Consider the following 16,400-nt stretch of genomic DNA (forward strand, 5'->3'; position numbering starts at 1 on the left):
CCTCGACTTGTTGCAGGATCATTAGCATTCATAAGGTCATCTTATGCAGAACGTGAATGACTTATTGCAGTTTCGATTTGTTGTGACGACAGGAGCAAGCCGCGCAAACTGTTTTGGCGCCGGCGGGCAAGTTCATTTTGTCATCATCCAAACATAGCCGATACAGCTTGTGAAGATTTGAATAACTGGACGAGCAAATATGCATCCCGTAAACATTCAAAACTTGCGACCAACGGCTAGTGTGTGCAACAAGTGTTGGCAACAGGTAGTCCCTGGCGACGTCGGAATTGTCAGATAAAAACAAATGCGCGCCCTGAGATCGAGGTTTTGGGTGGCTCGTCCGCGTCCGCCAGCCGCCATTGACCTTGATCTCTCTCTTCCTCCCTCTCCCTCTTCCTCTCCCTCTCCCTCTCGCCAACCTGCCCCGCCCCCCCCCCACCTCCGTCTCTCTCCTTGAAGTGGGATGTCCTCTTCTTGCGTGCGGTTCTAGCGATAGTGACGGCCAACGTCCGACCGTGTAGAGGAGGAGGCAGCACGCGAGTGGAAGAGCGAGCCGACCGCCCATGCTCCTCCTCCCAGCCTATGTACAGGCCTCTTGCCCTGAAACGTAGACGGAATGCAGGACGACACGGAGCCGCCATCACGGGACTCCGGCCTAGCCCTCAATACGAACACTCAGTCAGAAGCTATGGAAGCCGTCACCCCAGAGCCGCTCGAGACCAACGTCTCACCCCTTGAAGCTCTCAACTACCGACAAAAGTCCGACAAGCCGCCGCCCCAGGAGCAGCTCGAGCCGCTCGAGCCGGCCGAGGCACAAAGTGATCGATGGGCCTGCTGCAGCCTGGCACCCCTCATGCATGCGCACAAAAATCCCAACGCCCTAGCCAGCTACGTTGGTCGCTGGAAACTGCCGGTCGGTGAAGCTTGGTCCACCTCACCCGAAGGTACGGCCTACCAGTTTCCGCAGCCCACGCAACCGCATGTCATCTTGACATGACCCTAGCAGCAATGCTCTGATTTCGGCATTTGGTCATTAGCCGTTTGTGCGGCTTGCTGCTGCCCATCGTTGGCGCTGATGCGAGCCCGTAACCTCTATGACTTTTGGTTCAATCCTCGGCGCGAGTAAGTGCAGTTGCCCTGGGCGTCGCAAGCTCGCTTCCTGACCCACTCCTCACACCAGAGTTTGAATCGATTGATGCAGGCAGCCATACCAATGTTTTGGAGGCCGACGCTGCCGTTCTCTCGGAAGCAAGTGCGATGGTCTTTGCGATGTGTGCAGCTGTCCATACCATGTGCGGCTGGCCTCCGAGGTGCGTGAAGTGCCGAACATGTTCGGCATCCGAGTGGCAAATGCGCAATTGCTGACTCCTCCTTCAGGTGTGGTGCTGTCCCTGTGTTAGTTTGGTCGGTTTGCGAGAAGCCACTCGCTATCAGCGCAATATTCAACATGACCCTTGGGACAACCGCATAATGGTTTGTCGCCCCGTTCCTTGTGGATCGTGGTCGCACTCGCCCACGACCAACGAACTCACCAATCCGGTTGCATGGGTATTATGACGTGACGCAGCGTTTTGAAAATTACTGTGAAGTTTGCTATTGCTTTCAAAACGATCGACAAGCCTTGCAGGACCGCGTCAATCGCTACCAGGCTGCAGGCTGCGTCTCCTTCACCCTAACATGCTGGTTCGTGCGCTTGGATGTGTGTTTGTGCTCCATCAGGCTGAAAGCTTTGCATGCCAAAGCTGATCTTACCGTCACAATGACAGCCTCTTTGGCTGTTTTGCCTCCCAACTCGAATACGAGCTATCGAACCGCCCCCCTATTCTAGTGACAGATGAGGAGCTGGAAGAAGCACTGCGCGTGCCCAAAGGAGAGGAGCGCCTTCGCACGGACCTGATCCGCCGCTTTCACGTATGCAGGCATCAACTGAGCAACCATGCCCTCGATTGCAAGACCTTGTTAATTCAACCGTAGCACCCGCTGCTGTCATGTCATGCTCATCCAAGCCGCACATACCTTGCTCCATGGGGTAGAATAAGGTGGGCCCGACTCCAGCAGCCAGCTCGGCGCAAGCGGTCACAACTGCGCCGCAGTAAGTCTGGGCCTGCAACTGTCAGCTCCTTTGCAATTCGACATGCCTGCGCCTTCCTCGACTCATGGCTTGGCCCCATATGCTTGCAGAATGGCCCACGAGGAGGTGATTCAGCTATGGAAGCTGGCCCCGTCCGCGCACCAACCGGCCGCCTCGCGGTTACCACCCTTGGCGCGATCCACCAGCAGTGCGACCCGGGCCGACCGTGCTCCCATCACAGTTCAGCCAGCTGGCGTGGTAGTGGCACCCTCGCTAGCAGGTGCTGCCCCACTTGCTCCCATCCAACGCGACGCCAACACTGCAACCCCCACATCTGCACCACAGCCGGTCACCAGCGCCTGGTCCGCGTCGGATTCCGCAGAAGTGGACACCGAGGCGACAACAACGACCTTTTCACCTGCACAAAGAAGTGGCAATGAGTCACCCACGCTGGATCAGGCAGATGCGAAACCTGAAGTGATTCCAACCTCGAGCAGCTAATTTGAAGCAACTGCCTGCACTCGCTTGTTTAAGAGACCCTTGGTTCTACTCGACCGTGTGTCTGCGGCACCTTTTTTCCTTAGCCGAGTCAACCAATCGAAGCCCCTGTATGTGCCTTTACTTGAGACATCACCTCACACCACCAGACCCGCCCAACTTGTTCGTGGTTTTCCAATAAAATAAAATAAAAGGAAGCCCCAACAACTGCTTGCGGACAGCCTGATACAGTGTAGTAAACCAGAAGTTGGAGCAGGAAAAAGAGAGTATGATGCTAGCACGGTCAATTTGATCGGGGCACCCCTTTTGGAGGGCGGCCAGGCAAGAAGAACAAGATGCCCCAGCACCAAGTTGGCCGAGAGAGCCGAATGGTTTTTAGGAAGAGGGGGACGCGCTTACTCGTCCTTGCCAGAGGACTGGCCACCGCGCAGACGACCAGTGCGGCGGGCCGCGATGAGACCGACCTTGCGACCAGCGGGCGTATCACGCTTGCAAGTCGAAGGCTTGCCAATGTGCTGATGGTTACCACCACCGAAGGGATGCTCGACGGGGTTCATCGCAACACCACGCACACGGGGCCAGCAGTTACGCTTGGCCTTGTACTTGTAGTACGCACGACCAGCCTTCAGGAGGGGCTTGTCGATACGGCCACCACCAGCGATCAGGCCAACCATGGCGCGGCAAGTGGAGGGAATGGTCTTCTTGGAGCCCGAGGGCAGACGGACACGCGACTTGCCAGTGTCCGAGTTGTGGGCAATGACGGTCACATAGTTGCCAGAGGCACGGGCAATGACACCACGGTCTCCGGGCTTCTCCTCGAGGTTGCACACAATGGTACCCTCGGGCATCTCACCGACAGGCTTGACGTTGCCAACGCTCAGCTCAGCCTTCTTGCCGCAGTAGATGAACTGGCCAGTGTGCATGCCCTCAGCGCAGACAAAGGTCTCCTTCTGGAGGCGGTAGCGGTAGGGGTCACGGAAGACCACACGCGCCAGGGGAGCACCACGTCCAGGGTCGTGGATGACTGAAGAAAAGAAAGACACGTGTTGGAGGGGACAAGTAAAATGAGTTCACTCTGCAGCTCTCGACGTGCGATTGCAGCACGACTGGTGCGCGTAAAGTGAAACAAATCAAGAAATGTTCCGGTGTCCCGACCACCCTCTCTCCCAAGGTTCAATGGCATGGCTTGATGTGCCAGGCAAAAAAAAAAAAATCAGAACTTACTCTCGCGCACCATGCCCTTGATAAAGCCATGACGCTCGGCGTAGTCGACCGGGCGAAGGCGGGCGGCACCCTTGCGGTGCTTGGTGTGGGACGTAAAGATAGATCCCGCACCCTTACGCTGTCCACGGATAACGCGACCCATCTATATTGGGTGCAGAAAGAGACAGATGAGCTGAGGCAAGCATGTGCAGCAGCATGGCGCGCAACGAGCATTCAAGCCATGATATAAAATGGCAGGCGGTCGCTTTGGAACATCCCGAGCACACCAATGCTTGATAGCAAGTGTCTCAGAGCATCTGGCCACCCCGCTTGTCCCTGACTCTGTTCCATGAGATGAAAAGGAGCGCTGTCATGACGGCTCGAGGTCCTTGGCTTGGCCGAAGCACGAGGCGCACGACCAGCATCGATCACACGGCCATGCGTGGCCGGCCCAAGCTCGAGTTGTGGCACCAGCATCGAGCGCAGCAGCATCACATGGAGCCCATGAACCATCAAGACAACTCGACCACACGAGTCTTCATCGGCTGCCAAACACCCCTGGCCCGCACCAGACCTTTGCACCGCCGGACCGATGCGTCGCTTCACCGCGGTCGAGCTCACGACTTGAGCTCTCACCTTGACGGGTAAAAAAAAAGTGTTTTCACGAGGGTTCAAACCTCGATGAGAAGGAGAAGGTCAAGTGCGGGGTGGAACTACACAAGTGTGATCCAGCACACACTTTGTTCGTTTTATTGGCCCGCGAGGGTGGTTGTCAGACGATATATTTTGGGGAGGTATTTTGCGTTCATGATACTTTGGGGAGGTATATTTAGAGTGCACCTCCTGCCATCAAAGTGTCGCATTCGGTACACTTGGATTTCAATCGACGTTGCTCGCTGTGTTTCGTCTTACATCCGTCTTTCTTACGGCCTGGCGTTTTTTATGGGTATCGTGCCAAGCGGATTATGGGTGAGCGGTGATGAGCCCTTGGCTGCAAGTCTTTTTCAAGTGTTGGTGGTCAATTCAGGTCATGGGTTCAGCCATCGATCTCCTTCAGTAGGCTCACCGAATGAAGAGATGACCGAGACAATGGGTGCTAGCCAAACAAACTCGGAAAACATCAAACAAAAAGAGCACGCACAGCGTGCACAGCCAACCCTCACTCATGGGCAAGAGAGCCGAACATGTACAAGGTGAACACGACGCGCTTGCAGCACTGGACGTGAGCCACACGCATGATTCACAACACCGAAAATAAGTCAAGGAGCAGATCAAAGCAAAAAGAAAAGAAGGTCACGCAAACAAAAAGCTCTGCGGCACCGCCGCCAATGTGTCCTGAGCAGAAGCCAGAACACGAACAAGCCAAGAGGATAGACACAAAGACGAGCCGCCGCGTTGGCATTGGCCCCAATGACGACTCAAGGGCCCGTAGACCCGGCCCGAGCCGCCCCGGAGTCTGTAACCTTGGGCACGGGAGTGGCCAACGCGTTGTTCAAGGCCCGTGCACCATCTTTGCCCTGCAATGTCGAGCGCAGATGGTCCGTGGCAGCCATGAGTAATTGTTGTTGTTGCTGCTGCTGCTGTTGCGAAGGGTTGGCCGCAAAGGGATCCTCGGTACCCGTGCCAGTCATGGGCTCGCCCGTAAAGGGGTTGAACTTGAAGGTGCTGCCTGTAGCAGCCGCATTGTTGTTGCCGGGATTGGCGGCTCCTGGGTATCCAAACATGGCCATGGGAAACATGTTGGGCTGGTGCACGCTGGTTTGGGATAGGCTGGGATTGAGGCCACCGACGGCAGCATGGTGGGCCATGCTCGGGTTGAGACCGCCCATGCCCATTTGCATCGTGTTGGCTGGCCGCATGTCCGCGAGGTGATGTGAGCTGTGGGCTTGGTTGAGATGGTGATGCATTGGCATGTTCATACCCATGTTCACGGGTACGCCCATGCCCATGCCCATGCCCAGGCCCATGCCCATGCCTGGGTGGTGCATCAGGCCCGGGTGGGCATCGAGGGGGCCGCCAAAGCGGGCGTGGTGGGCGCCCACGACGGGAACGTGACCAAAACGTGAGGTGGTGAGCCAGGACTGACGAATGCCGCCGGGCCCGTAGAGGGTGAAGCAGAGCTCCAGCAAAGAGTGGTGTTTCTTGCTGAGCTCCTCCATCTCCATCTTGAGCTGCTGCTGGTGCCGTGAGGCTTCGAGAAGGCGTTGATCGAGTTCGAGGCGGCGCATTTTGGCACGCTGGCGGTGGCGAAGCGCGGCAATGCGATTAAACTCGCGGGTGCGGTCTGTTAGCTGGGAGTCGACAGTACTGGCGGGTGAAGTCGGCGAGCCACGAGCCGAGTCTTCTGGGCCGGAAGTAGGTCGAGAAGGAGACAGCTTTGCTTGACCCGATGGTTGGAGCGATCGTTGATGGGACTGATGTGACTGTCCGTGGCGCTTGGCCGTCTTGAAGGCCGGCTCGCCGGCATAGCTGTCACCCTCGCTTTCCTCGTCGTCGCCGCGGCTGCCCTCGCTGCTGCGGGCGGAGGTGGACATCGTGGCAGCACTTTGCGAGGTGGCGCCGGTGGCGCTAGCTACCTCGCTAAGGCCGGTGCGCTGATGGGACGTCGCAGAAGAATCGGAAGACAAGTTGGACACGCTATCCGCCGCCGTCAAGGGTGCCGTCTCTGTGCTACGCTGGTTGCTGGCGTGGCTGCCTCGCTTGGGGCGCTGCCCGCGGTCATTGAGGAGCTTCGCATGCTGCACGGGCTTGGAGTGTGATGACTGGCGCTCGTGCTCTGAGGCCTTGGTCGGAACGGGCGTGGATGACGAAGATTGTGCGCATACGCTCGGTGCTGCAGCGATGGCTGAGTCGGCAGATAAAGCCTCGTTGGTGGCGGCGTCTGGGCTAATGGAGTCGGCTTGCACACCTTTGCGCTTGGTTTTTGAGGGCTGCGATGATCCTGAGCTCTTGCCGTGATGGCGGTTAGACAAAGACGCAGACCGTTTTTTGTGGATGCGGGTAGTGTCGGTAAAAGTCGACTGATCCTTGGCTGTCTGGGCGGATGTGTCAACCTGTTTGGCCTGCTTGGCCTGCTTGGCCTGCTTGGCCTTGAGAACCGTCGGGTCGGCGGGCTCGGCCTGCAGACCGGCTGCCGCCAAAAGAGCGTTCATGCCGTTGCTTTGAGGGTCGCAGATTTGGTGTGCGCTTCAGAAGAACTCGGGAAACGTGTGCGAGAAACGGGTGTCTGTCTGTTCAAGGAGCAAGCAGTCCGGATGCGCATGCGGAGGCGGGCGCGGGAACGGGGGAGACGGGGGTGATATGTGGGGACCACAGGGTTTCAAAAATGATGCCCTCAGCTCTGGACAAGCAAGCACAGGCACTGTGTGGCGGAGATCCGGGGGGTACCCGAAGAGAGGGGGATGGCGTATGGACGGTGGCCAAGTTGCGTTGAGGCGGGACATTCAGCGGGCAATGCAGGTGGGAAAAGATGACTCTGCGAGCCAAAGCTTGCAAGTCGGTCGGGGTGTCTGTTGGTTGACCTGTTTGTCCGTCTGAGGCCGTGGAATGGAGAACAATCAGGAAAATCAGTCAGCGACTCCTGATCAAGTTTCGTGATTTCGGGGATGGGGCTCGAGGTTGTAGGGGTGGATAGAGTTGGCCAGAACTCTGGGCCAGAAAATGACCAGAGTGACGCATGCACCCAGCTTCAACCATGTAAGAAAAGAAAGGGGGAGGGGGCTTCAGGCCGATGCAAGGAAAGATGCAAGATGCCACCGTGCTGACGTGGAGAGGTGAATGGGTGTGTGTCTCTGGCGTCTGGTGCTGTCTCTTTCTCTTCTCTCTTGGCTGGCTGGGGCTTTGGTGTCTCCTTGCCTCTCTGCCGTCAAGGGTTGATGGCTGTCTCTTTCTATCACTTGGGTTTGGCGGTGGGAACGTCTGATTGAGGATGTAAATACTTTCGTGAACATTCTCAATGTGTAAGACCCTCTTGGATTGTGGACACATTTCGTGGGGTTTAAGGGTCCGTTGCGTCCGAATTTGATGACAACAGCCCCCCAGCGCCTATGTGATGTGTGTGGGTGTGGGTGTGGGTATGTGTGTGGGTGCGTGAACAAAGAAGGCCGAAATAGCGTCAAGCACATCTCGCAAGATTGCAAGTGTGCACGGAGAACCTGACACGCAGTTGACGTCAAGCATGGGGTGGAGGTTTCCTACATGATGATTCCTATGTCTGCTTCCTAAGCTTCCTGGAGCATACTTAGCCCACTGTAACATGGATGTTCATCACGCAATCTGTTGCAAAACGTTTCTGCGAACATGAAAAAAATTTATTGTGGTGGTGGGGGGTTCGAGAACGATCGAACCATCGAAAGGGCAACCGGAGGGGGACACGCGAAGCAGAGCCCTCCCGAGCGCAAGAGTATCAGGTCCACACGCAAAACGACAGGAACCAGACACTCGTGGTTTGTTTGTTTTTTCCCTGCCTCGTCCCAGTTTCCGGGTGCCGCTGGAGAAAAACAGACAAAAGCGACACTGCGCGCGCACAGGCCACACAAGCACACGCCTGTAGAGTGTCGCAGCGAGCGAGAGCCTGCAAACCCATTCATGTTCATGTATAACTGACTGTCTGTGGCTGTTCTGGGACGTGCAGCAGAAGAAGAAGGGGGAACAAAGGCAACTTGACGATACAAGACGCAGAGAAAAAGATACAATTGACTGGCCCAAGATCAAGCAAACTCGCAGGAAGAACACTTGGAAATACGCTCACACGCTCACACGCGCGCACGTACACGCAGAGGGCACATGCCTCTGTTGACATCGGATGTTAATATTATTACAGTATGCCATATGTCGCGTTGGCCTGCGGCATTACGCGACGGAATGTGATCCACCAGCCGTCAGCATGGTGTAGCTCGTGGACAGGGTATCTACGGCTCGTGGTTTCTCGGGTTGCGGGTGGGGATCCGGCGAGCTCTGTAGCGCTTTGCCTGATCCCGGCTGCTTGTTTGTCTGACGCAGTTGGCGATGTAAATCGGGCGTTGCCATGGCAGAGGGCGGGCCCTTTTGCGGCGGCGTCGTAAACTGGCGCTGATGCTTGGGCTTGGGGATGTGCGATCGTTCTGACTCGGGCGTCGCAGCCGGCGCTGATTCCGTCCCCTTTGAAACTACACGTGGCAGCTCCGGTTTTTCGACTTCAAACAATCCAGCCGAGACCTGCACGCCCTTAACTCGCGGTGAGTGCCCGCAGCAAATCAACTGTGCGCGGCCAAAGAGAAACATGGAGGTGCACACAGACCTTGTCCTTGGACGAAGGGTGAGCATTCGTCAGTGACCCCAGGGGACGACGTTGCTGTTGCAAGACTTGCGCCAGCTTAGCCGTACCCGAGGGCCCCACTTGGGTCGAGCGACCAAGATGCGCCGCCGCCTCATACCCAGCCACCTTGCGCACGACATCATACTGAGTCGAGGACCCGGCTCCAACGGTCGTCCCGCTTGGTAAAAAATTGGCCCCAGATGTCTGCGGCGCCCGCTGACGATTCATCCATGCCAAAACTGCCGACCAGTCCCCGTTCCCACAGTGACAGGAACGCCAGTGATGAGACCAAGGGTAAAAAAAATAAAAATAAAAAATAAAAAAAAAGGACCCATGTGCAACAGCGCAAATGCAGGCACAACCCCAACGGTACAAGTCATACCTGATTCCTTGGTCTGCAAGTCTTGAGCCAGGCGTTGCTGCTCTGCGCGCGCGGTCTCCAAAGCCTCTTCCAAAGCACTCTGCTCCTTTCGGACTTGTTGAAGTTCGTTCTCCGTGCTGCAAAAGCACACGACCGCGCGAAGAAAAAGACAATCCCCATCAAGCTCAGTCTCTGCACCAAAGCTCCTCCTCTCCACCAGTCTTGAAGCAATTCAAAACGTACCGAACACTCTGATCCCGCAGCTTCTCTCGCTCCGCCTGGAGAGCAGTAATCTGTTCCTGTGCCTGCACATAAGCCAGCCCATGCCCGATTACAACAAGCAGCACCCCGTGAGCTTCAATCCGTCGAGAACCGCACTCGTCCGAACCACGCGACACCACACCCAAAAGCCCAGACTGTGGGTTGACAACCCACGCACCTCGGTCAGCTCATGTGCAAGGCGCTCCTCCCGCTCTCCAGCTGTGGTCAATTGATGGTGCAGGTTGGAAATGACACCGTTGCCCTTGTGAATTTCAGCAACGCTAGACTGCAATGTGCGCTCCAAGGCCGCTGCATGCTGCTGGGCCTGTCGCAGCTCCACTTTCAGCTCCTATCGAACCCAGCAAAGCATGAAGTCACCAGGCCCCCGCAGACACATGAACATGCTATTGAGCAATAATCTGAGTCGGCCCAAACATGGCGCGGGCAGGAAGACACAATCCTGCACAGCGCGTGGCTTGGACGAACAGCCGTGACTGACCTCCACCTGACGCTGTGCCTGTGACAAGGTCTGCAGGCGATCTTGCAAGCGCTCAGCGCCCGTATTGCGCTCCGCTTCAAGGCGCTCGACCGTTGCCTGCAAACTCGCCAGACGCTCCGCTTGTTGCTCCTAACAAGCACGCACCCCCGTGTGCCACCAGAGACACGCACGCACACCAATGCGGTGGCAGCGGCAAACAACAGCCCGGTTGAGTGCGATCGTACTCGCGTGCGTACAAAGGAGACGCAGCATTGTGAACCTTACCACAAGAGTGTCGCGTTGCTGCAGGCGCTCACGCGTGGCCGTGAGCTCGGCGGTCGTCTCAATGTTCATTTTGTGCGCGTGCTCCAGCTTCAGTGAGAGCTCACGGGATGAGCCGTCCTGCTGGAACTTGACCTCACGCAGTTGTCCGTTGAGGGTGGTCAGCTCGCGCACCTGCGCCTCGAGCGCAGCTTGCGCTTGCTTGGCCTCGCGCTCCCATTGTTCCCGGGCTGCTCGGTGACGTTGCTGTCGACCCAAGACCCCGCAGAGATTACAGTCAAGAGTAGCGCTTGCAGAACGAACGAAACAAAGGTCAAGCTCAGGTAGCATGTATGCAGAGGAGGTTCGCTCAACACACCTCGAGTTCAGTAAAGCGCGCCTGCTCCAGTTGCTGGCACTGCTGGAGGTGCTGCTGGTGTCGTTGCTCAAGCTCTAGAATCTGTTGCCGGGCTTGATGGGTCAAGTGGTGCTCGGTCTGTTCTCGGGACGATTGAAGGCCATGCAACTCCTGTTGAGAACAGACAAGTCCGTCGCCACACACACACACACACACACACACACACACACACACACACACACACACAAGGATACAAAAGACAAGAAACGAAAGAGTGAGGCAGTGCACCATTAGCGTGAGCCTGCCGTGTCATCTCCCCCCCTCTCGATGCTGCGCCAGCCCACTGACCGCAAACATGGCCTGATGGCGCTCTTGCAGGGTAGTATGCTCGGTTTGTAGCTGAGCATGGGCACGCTGTGCCACTTGCAGGCATTGGGCCAGGTATTGTCGCACACTGGCATCGTCGGCCTGGACCAATCTGGGCACCGGTTGGCAAGAAGGGTCAGAGGATTGCTTAGGAAGAGGGCGGACTAGTGCGAGACTGGGACCAACCTTAGGCTTAGGTGGACCAGATTCTTAAACTGATTCGTTTCCACCAGATTCAAAGTGGCCTGGCCCGAGGTGGCATCGAGGCCAAGCTGACACATGTACCTGGTCACCCGTCGAACGTGATTCAGGTGCGGCGTGAAATGGTAGACAAACAAACCCGTTCAGCATCATGAGCGGCATCAGGTGGGCGGCAGCACGCAAGAGCATAGGCCACCATGTCAAGATAACGGATGAAATTGCAAAACGCACCGCGAATCGTCGGGGTCTGCGCAACGGGATAAGAGCCGGCTACAATCACGAGGAAAGGCGGCATAGTCCACCTTGAGGCCTTGCTCGCGCTTGAGTTCAGCAAAGTCACGCTCCGCCAGTTCGAGAGAGTAGAGAAAAAAGGGATCCTGGTCATCTGTGACTCGCACCAGCAGCCCCTGGCGATCAGCCAGCTTGCTCGTGCGGTGCTGTAAAAGGACGCGCAGCACCTGATCGCTCACACTATTCCACACCAAGACCGGGTTGAGAGGATTCGATGCAGCCTCTGAAGGCACACGTCGCCGCCTTGGTACCGCACTCTTCCCTTCCAGCCCCCATTGACAGGTACACGACAGCCCGCACCTGTGACGCGAGCGCTCCTCGACTTGCACTGCCAGGTTGCCATCGTAAAACGTATTTGCCGCCGCCTCCATGATTGCCTGGGCAGGCTTGCACGCACCCCCAATAACGGGGCTCCTCAACGGTTCGTTTCCAGCCGCAGCCTTTCCACGTGCCAACAAGCCCCGGTGCGGTGTACCAGCCACGCTGCCAAACCCAACACACCACCCGCAAACTCGGCTGTTCCTGTGAGACTGCCCTGCTGTTTCGGCAAAGGCCCGGGTCTCGCCTGCCACCGCCGCCGTTACGAGATCGGTCCGTTGAAAATAAAAAGAAGAAGAAGAACACACACACACACACTTTCCATCAAAAAATTCGGATTTTCAAATCTCTGAAGAGACCCGCGAATACCCATGGAGACTCGCAGCGATGATCTGACATTGTGTGATGTTTGCATGCATGTATGCATGGGTACACGGCGAAAAGGCTCCACCACACAAGACTCAACCACAAACCACAGGCTCAGTCTGCTTTGGGTCGGTGCTGGGAAGGGACACGGCTCCTGCGCAACCAGCTGTGTTGCCTTGCAACTGCGTGCATCGGGCCAACGCCCCTCCCAACTTCAGACTAGGCGTGTGCTCTTGGAAGTACAGAGTCATAAGTGTCAATTCAAAGCCACTCGACGGCGAAGCACCTTTTTTTTTTTTTCCAGCATCTCGATCGAGTCAACATCAACAACACCAACCTTTCATTCTGCCCCCTCCTCGCCCCCGCGCTCGCTGCCATGACCACAACCATGGGCAGCTACGGTGGCGTGACCGCCTATCGCCAGCACAGTCATGGCTACGCGGGTAGTCAGCAACCTTCACCAAGCCCAATGTTCAAGTTTCCGTCCCAGCCTCAGATGCTGCCGTCCCCCTCGCAGGATGACTACGTGGTGCAACAAAGTCAAGTCGAAGAATACAATCAAAGGCGCGGCGTGCGTCAGGCCAGCCAGCCTCGCTTGCAGATCCAGTCGCAGAGCTATGGCCATCGCCGCGGCCCAGTCCAGGGCCTTCAGAGTCAGACCACATCGTATCGAGTGCATCAACAGAGCAATGGCTTGCAACCGGCGCCGATGGCCGGACACAGCGGCTCCCCAGACCAACTTACACACCAAGAATTGGCGGTCAACAACATCGATGTCCTCGTCACGGTCGAACAGGACATCCGGAGCTGCCACTGGTTCTACCCGCTTGCCACCCGCACTGCCATTCAAAGTGAGTCCTGCTCTGCCCTGCTCTGCTCTGCTTCATAGTCCTTGTTTTCTTCTTCTCAATCGTGCTTTCCGATACGTGTTTGTCCTTGTGTATGGATAGCTTTGCTGGGAGGCCAACCTCTTGGCGTATTTGCCGTACGCGCCTCGAATAGCTATCCTGGATGCTTCGTTCTCGCCGTCAGGTGAGCGATCAGGCCACCCGTGCTCCTGCGCGCATGCTCAAGCTCACATTGCTTTTACATGGTGTTTATAGTGTGGACCCCGATGCCTTGCTGCTGCACGAGTTTCTTCTCGTCCGCACAGACCACGGCTTTATGCTCCAGGAATCCAACATCTGCTGCAACTCGGTCATTGAGCTCATTGCTTTTCTTGCGTGAGTGCCAACTGAGCGCCCCTTGATTGGTATTGCCAACCCCCGTCACGACATCTGATTCGGGCTGCTCGCCATCATTCTGCACCGCCCAGCACATCGACGGGCGCTGAGCTTCTCGGCGTACAGATTCAGCCGGGCATCTGGCCTGAGGTATGCAATGCCCCACAGATCCCTCAGCACGATCGCCCTGCCGTACCCCGTGCCAAACTGCCTCGCACGAGTTGCCAACTGACTTCATGGAACCGTGGTGCAGCCAGGAGAAGTGATTCGACCCATCGTCACCGAGCTGGAGACCATGGAGCGTCGAAAAACCATCACCCACGTTGTTGATGATGCGGCCTCTGAAGCGGAGGAAGCGCGCTCCCCCTCACCTGAGACCGTGACCACCAAGACGGTGGAGACGATTCAGTCTCAGCTTGTTTTCGACGTTGAGTTTGCCCCCAGGCGCAAGCGCAACCCACACTCGGCTCGCAACAAGAGCAAGCACCAACGCCACGATCGCCGTCAACATGGCCACCATCGCACACACCACATCCACCGCGAGCGCATTGTTGAGCGCGAGGAATAAGGCTGTGAACATACACTTGGCTCTCAGAATTTGAATATACTGGTGGCGCTTTGAGGTGCACCCCGCCGCTGACGCTGCCATGCCGCCTTGGCACGGTCAGAAACCGTCCAATGGGCTTGTTCTCAAATTCTTAACATGCATGTAAATTTCATCGTATTCGGTAGCACTCTGTCTGCACTCCAACAGTCATCTCTGCTTGAACTCACGGCACTCAAGGCACACGACGCTTGGCTTTTGGTTGCGCGCCATCGGCCGTGCCTGTCACACCGTCGTGGCCCCAATGCTCCTGCACCCAGTCAAGCACGAGCTGACAAATTTGGTCGTTGCTGGCCAGCCCGGCCGCACCCTGGGCGGTCTGAAAACCCGGTTCGACCTGTGCAGGGCAATATCCATCTGACACAGATCTTGCTACCGTTACCACCAGGGCACGGGCACCTGGCCACAAACACGACCACGACCCAAGGTAGAGAAAATGAGAGAAACCACACGAGTTATGATGACAAGTCTGGGCGACTTTGACCGGCCCAAAAACATTCACGCACCAGCATCCATATCTAAGAGAAACTGTGCCAACCGCTTCAAGGCCTGCTGCACGTCCTGGAAGGGTTTCATGCCAGCACGTCACCCGGATGAGGCTGGGGAGCAAAGGAGGAGCGAAGCAAGAAGCAACGCAAAACAATTTTGCGGTTTTACCATGGTGGTGACATGGGGACTCTCGGGAAGATGCTGACACTCAATCGCTGACAACAGCCATTCTGGTGTGCAATCAGACGCCTCGCCAAAGATCTGCGATGCAATTTCCGCCACGCGACTCCACGATCCGGTCTGCTGGCCTGGCGAGGCTGATGTGCACGATGAGGCAGAATTCTGGGCTGCGGTCAACACCTCCTGTAACTCCTTCACTGATGATTGCCAAGCCGACTGCACGGCCAGCGCTTCAGTGGAGTCTGCATACAGCTGGTGATCCTGCCTAAGCACTCAAGCCCAGCCACGAAGATGCGGCAGATGGCTCAGATGAGCGTGGCAAGAGCAAGGAACCAAAGGTTTCCACTCGATCACAAGCGTACGGTAGGGTAGCAACGGTGGCGACTGCAGCGCAGAGCTCCTCATACAGCGCCGCACCGTGAGCAGCGGCCATTTGATCCTAGCAGCAGCACGGTCACATGCACCGAGTAAGGAAAGGAACCAGTTTGGTCCTGGGAAAGAAAAAAAGAGAAAAAAAAAAAGGATGGGGGATTTACGAGGCACGAGCTGACAGGTCTGGGACACCTTGAAGGGGTTGTGGCACCAAAAGTAGTCGAGACAAATGTCCAGCCAGAAGCCTTGCCGCAAGACAGGTGCGGCAGGGCAGCATGGTCGAGGCCGCATGGCACCCGACTTACCGGCACCGGTGGCCTCGACGACGTGCAGGCGGCAATAGCGAATGTCATCCAATGTCTGCGTTCATCGGGATTTGCGCACATCAGCGCCAGACCGAGTCAACACGGCCACCAACCCTGGCTTTAGCCAAGCCTCACCTCGGCTGGCGCATACTCGCCATTCGCGAGGTAGTAGCCCAGCGGCAGCGTCACACAGAGCTTGTTGCGAGAAGGATCTGTCCCGACGCCCAGCCTAAGGCATGATGGACAGAATCAGACTCCTGGGGAGCTCTGCATGTGCGGTTTGAGGCCCGCGTGTGAGGTGACATACTCGTAGCAGCCGACGGCCAGTTGGTTGGCCCAGGTCGGCTTGATCCAGACCACGTGTGCCACATTGCTGATGAGAGACCCAGTCCATGAAGATGGATCACGCGCATGAGGCTCTTGCTGGAGAGCAGAACCAAAGCAGGTGTACGCGGCAAGGCAGCTAGAAATACGAACCGAGTATATACAAGGGGCAAGAGCCAGGTACTAATGTCGCACTCTTCTCGGCACCAGCTTGCCGTGTAGACCTGCGCGATCGCGCATCGTGCTCTGTCAGCTCATTTGGCGAATGCAAAAGGCTGTGCAGTGAGCATGACGGATCGAGCGCTGACCCGGTCATGCGAGGCCCCCTCTGGCAGTCCCAGATCCGGGTGTGCGTCCACATGCACAATCACGTTATCCTGCCGCGTCCAAGGCGATACCCTATCGTTAGTCAGCCTCACCTCTCAAAAGACGGCCCGCCAGCGCCAAGCAAGAGGACAGCCTTACCTGGTATGGCAGCAGCTTGGACCCAATTGCACGATGCACGGGCTGCAACACCTCATTGTGGTCATCCACAACATACACTGGTATCGCCGCCGCCCCCGCCCCCGCCCCC

At 56.9% G+C, this 16,400-nt stretch overlaps 5 protein-coding genes across 5 annotated transcripts in view; 2 read left to right on the top strand and 3 right to left on the bottom strand.

Moving 5' to 3' along the window:
• Positions 1 to 616: 616 nt before the first annotated feature.
• Positions 617 to 2,572, top strand: MONBRDRAFT_11821 (uncharacterized protein; the record flags this gene model as incomplete). Its single annotated transcript, XM_001749604.1, has 5 exons — positions 617 to 944; positions 1,038 to 1,122; positions 1,767 to 1,911; positions 2,034 to 2,092; positions 2,182 to 2,572. 5 exons carry the CDS (start codon positions 617 to 619, stop codon positions 2,570 to 2,572), a joined length of 1,008 nt encoding a protein of 335 aa, XP_001749656.1.
• A 266-nt stretch (positions 2,573 to 2,838) lies between these two features.
• Positions 2,839 to 6,924, bottom strand: MONBRDRAFT_34232 (uncharacterized protein; the record flags this gene model as incomplete). The annotated part of the gene is made up of 3 exons (XM_001749660.1): positions 2,839 to 3,593; positions 3,794 to 3,935; positions 5,236 to 6,924. 3 exons carry the CDS (start codon positions 6,922 to 6,924, stop codon positions 2,965 to 2,967), a joined length of 2,460 nt encoding a protein of 819 aa, XP_001749712.1. The 3' UTR covers positions 2,839 to 2,964.
• Positions 6,925 to 8,623: 1,699 nt separating this feature from the next.
• MONBRDRAFT_29189 (uncharacterized protein) lies at positions 8,624 to 12,016 on the bottom strand (the record flags this gene model as incomplete). Its single annotated transcript, XM_001749661.1, has 12 exons — positions 8,624 to 9,010; positions 9,051 to 9,307; positions 9,451 to 9,566; positions 9,673 to 9,734; positions 9,869 to 10,039; positions 10,190 to 10,318; positions 10,454 to 10,696; positions 10,809 to 10,958; positions 11,136 to 11,265; positions 11,340 to 11,438; positions 11,586 to 11,825; positions 11,946 to 12,016. 12 exons carry the CDS (start codon positions 12,014 to 12,016, stop codon positions 8,624 to 8,626), a joined length of 2,055 nt encoding a protein of 684 aa, XP_001749713.1.
• Positions 12,017 to 12,705: 689 nt separating this feature from the next.
• Positions 12,706 to 14,120, top strand: MONBRDRAFT_29190 (uncharacterized protein; the record flags this gene model as incomplete). Its single annotated transcript, XM_001749605.1, has 5 exons — positions 12,706 to 13,180; positions 13,280 to 13,361; positions 13,433 to 13,552; positions 13,645 to 13,702; positions 13,806 to 14,120. 5 exons carry the CDS (start codon positions 12,706 to 12,708, stop codon positions 14,118 to 14,120), a joined length of 1,050 nt encoding a protein of 349 aa, XP_001749657.1.
• Positions 14,121 to 14,331: 211 nt separating this feature from the next.
• Positions 14,332 to 16,400, bottom strand: part of MONBRDRAFT_29191 (uncharacterized protein) — a gene marked incomplete at both ends in the record, with an annotated part of 2,462 nt that continues 393 nt past the window's right edge. Inside the window, 10 exons of the mRNA XM_001749662.1 lie at positions 14,332 to 14,555; positions 14,663 to 14,717; positions 14,814 to 15,090; positions 15,188 to 15,264; positions 15,390 to 15,442; positions 15,503 to 15,557; positions 15,638 to 15,731; positions 15,810 to 15,875; positions 15,980 to 16,050; positions 16,135 to 16,203. Coding sequence (XP_001749714.1) covers positions 14,332 to 14,555; positions 14,663 to 14,717; positions 14,814 to 15,090; positions 15,188 to 15,264; positions 15,390 to 15,442; positions 15,503 to 15,557; positions 15,638 to 15,731; positions 15,810 to 15,875; positions 15,980 to 16,050; positions 16,135 to 16,203 — 1,041 coding nt within the window. The remainder of the gene's footprint in view (positions 14,556 to 14,662; positions 14,718 to 14,813; positions 15,091 to 15,187; positions 15,265 to 15,389; positions 15,443 to 15,502; positions 15,558 to 15,637; positions 15,732 to 15,809; positions 15,876 to 15,979; positions 16,051 to 16,134; positions 16,204 to 16,400) is intronic.

This window comes from Monosiga brevicollis, genomic scaffold (assembly GCF_000002865.3).
Source record: "Monosiga brevicollis MX1 MONBRscaffold_32 genomic scaffold, whole genome shotgun sequence".
NCBI lineage: Eukaryota > Choanoflagellata > Craspedida > Salpingoecidae > Monosiga > Monosiga brevicollis.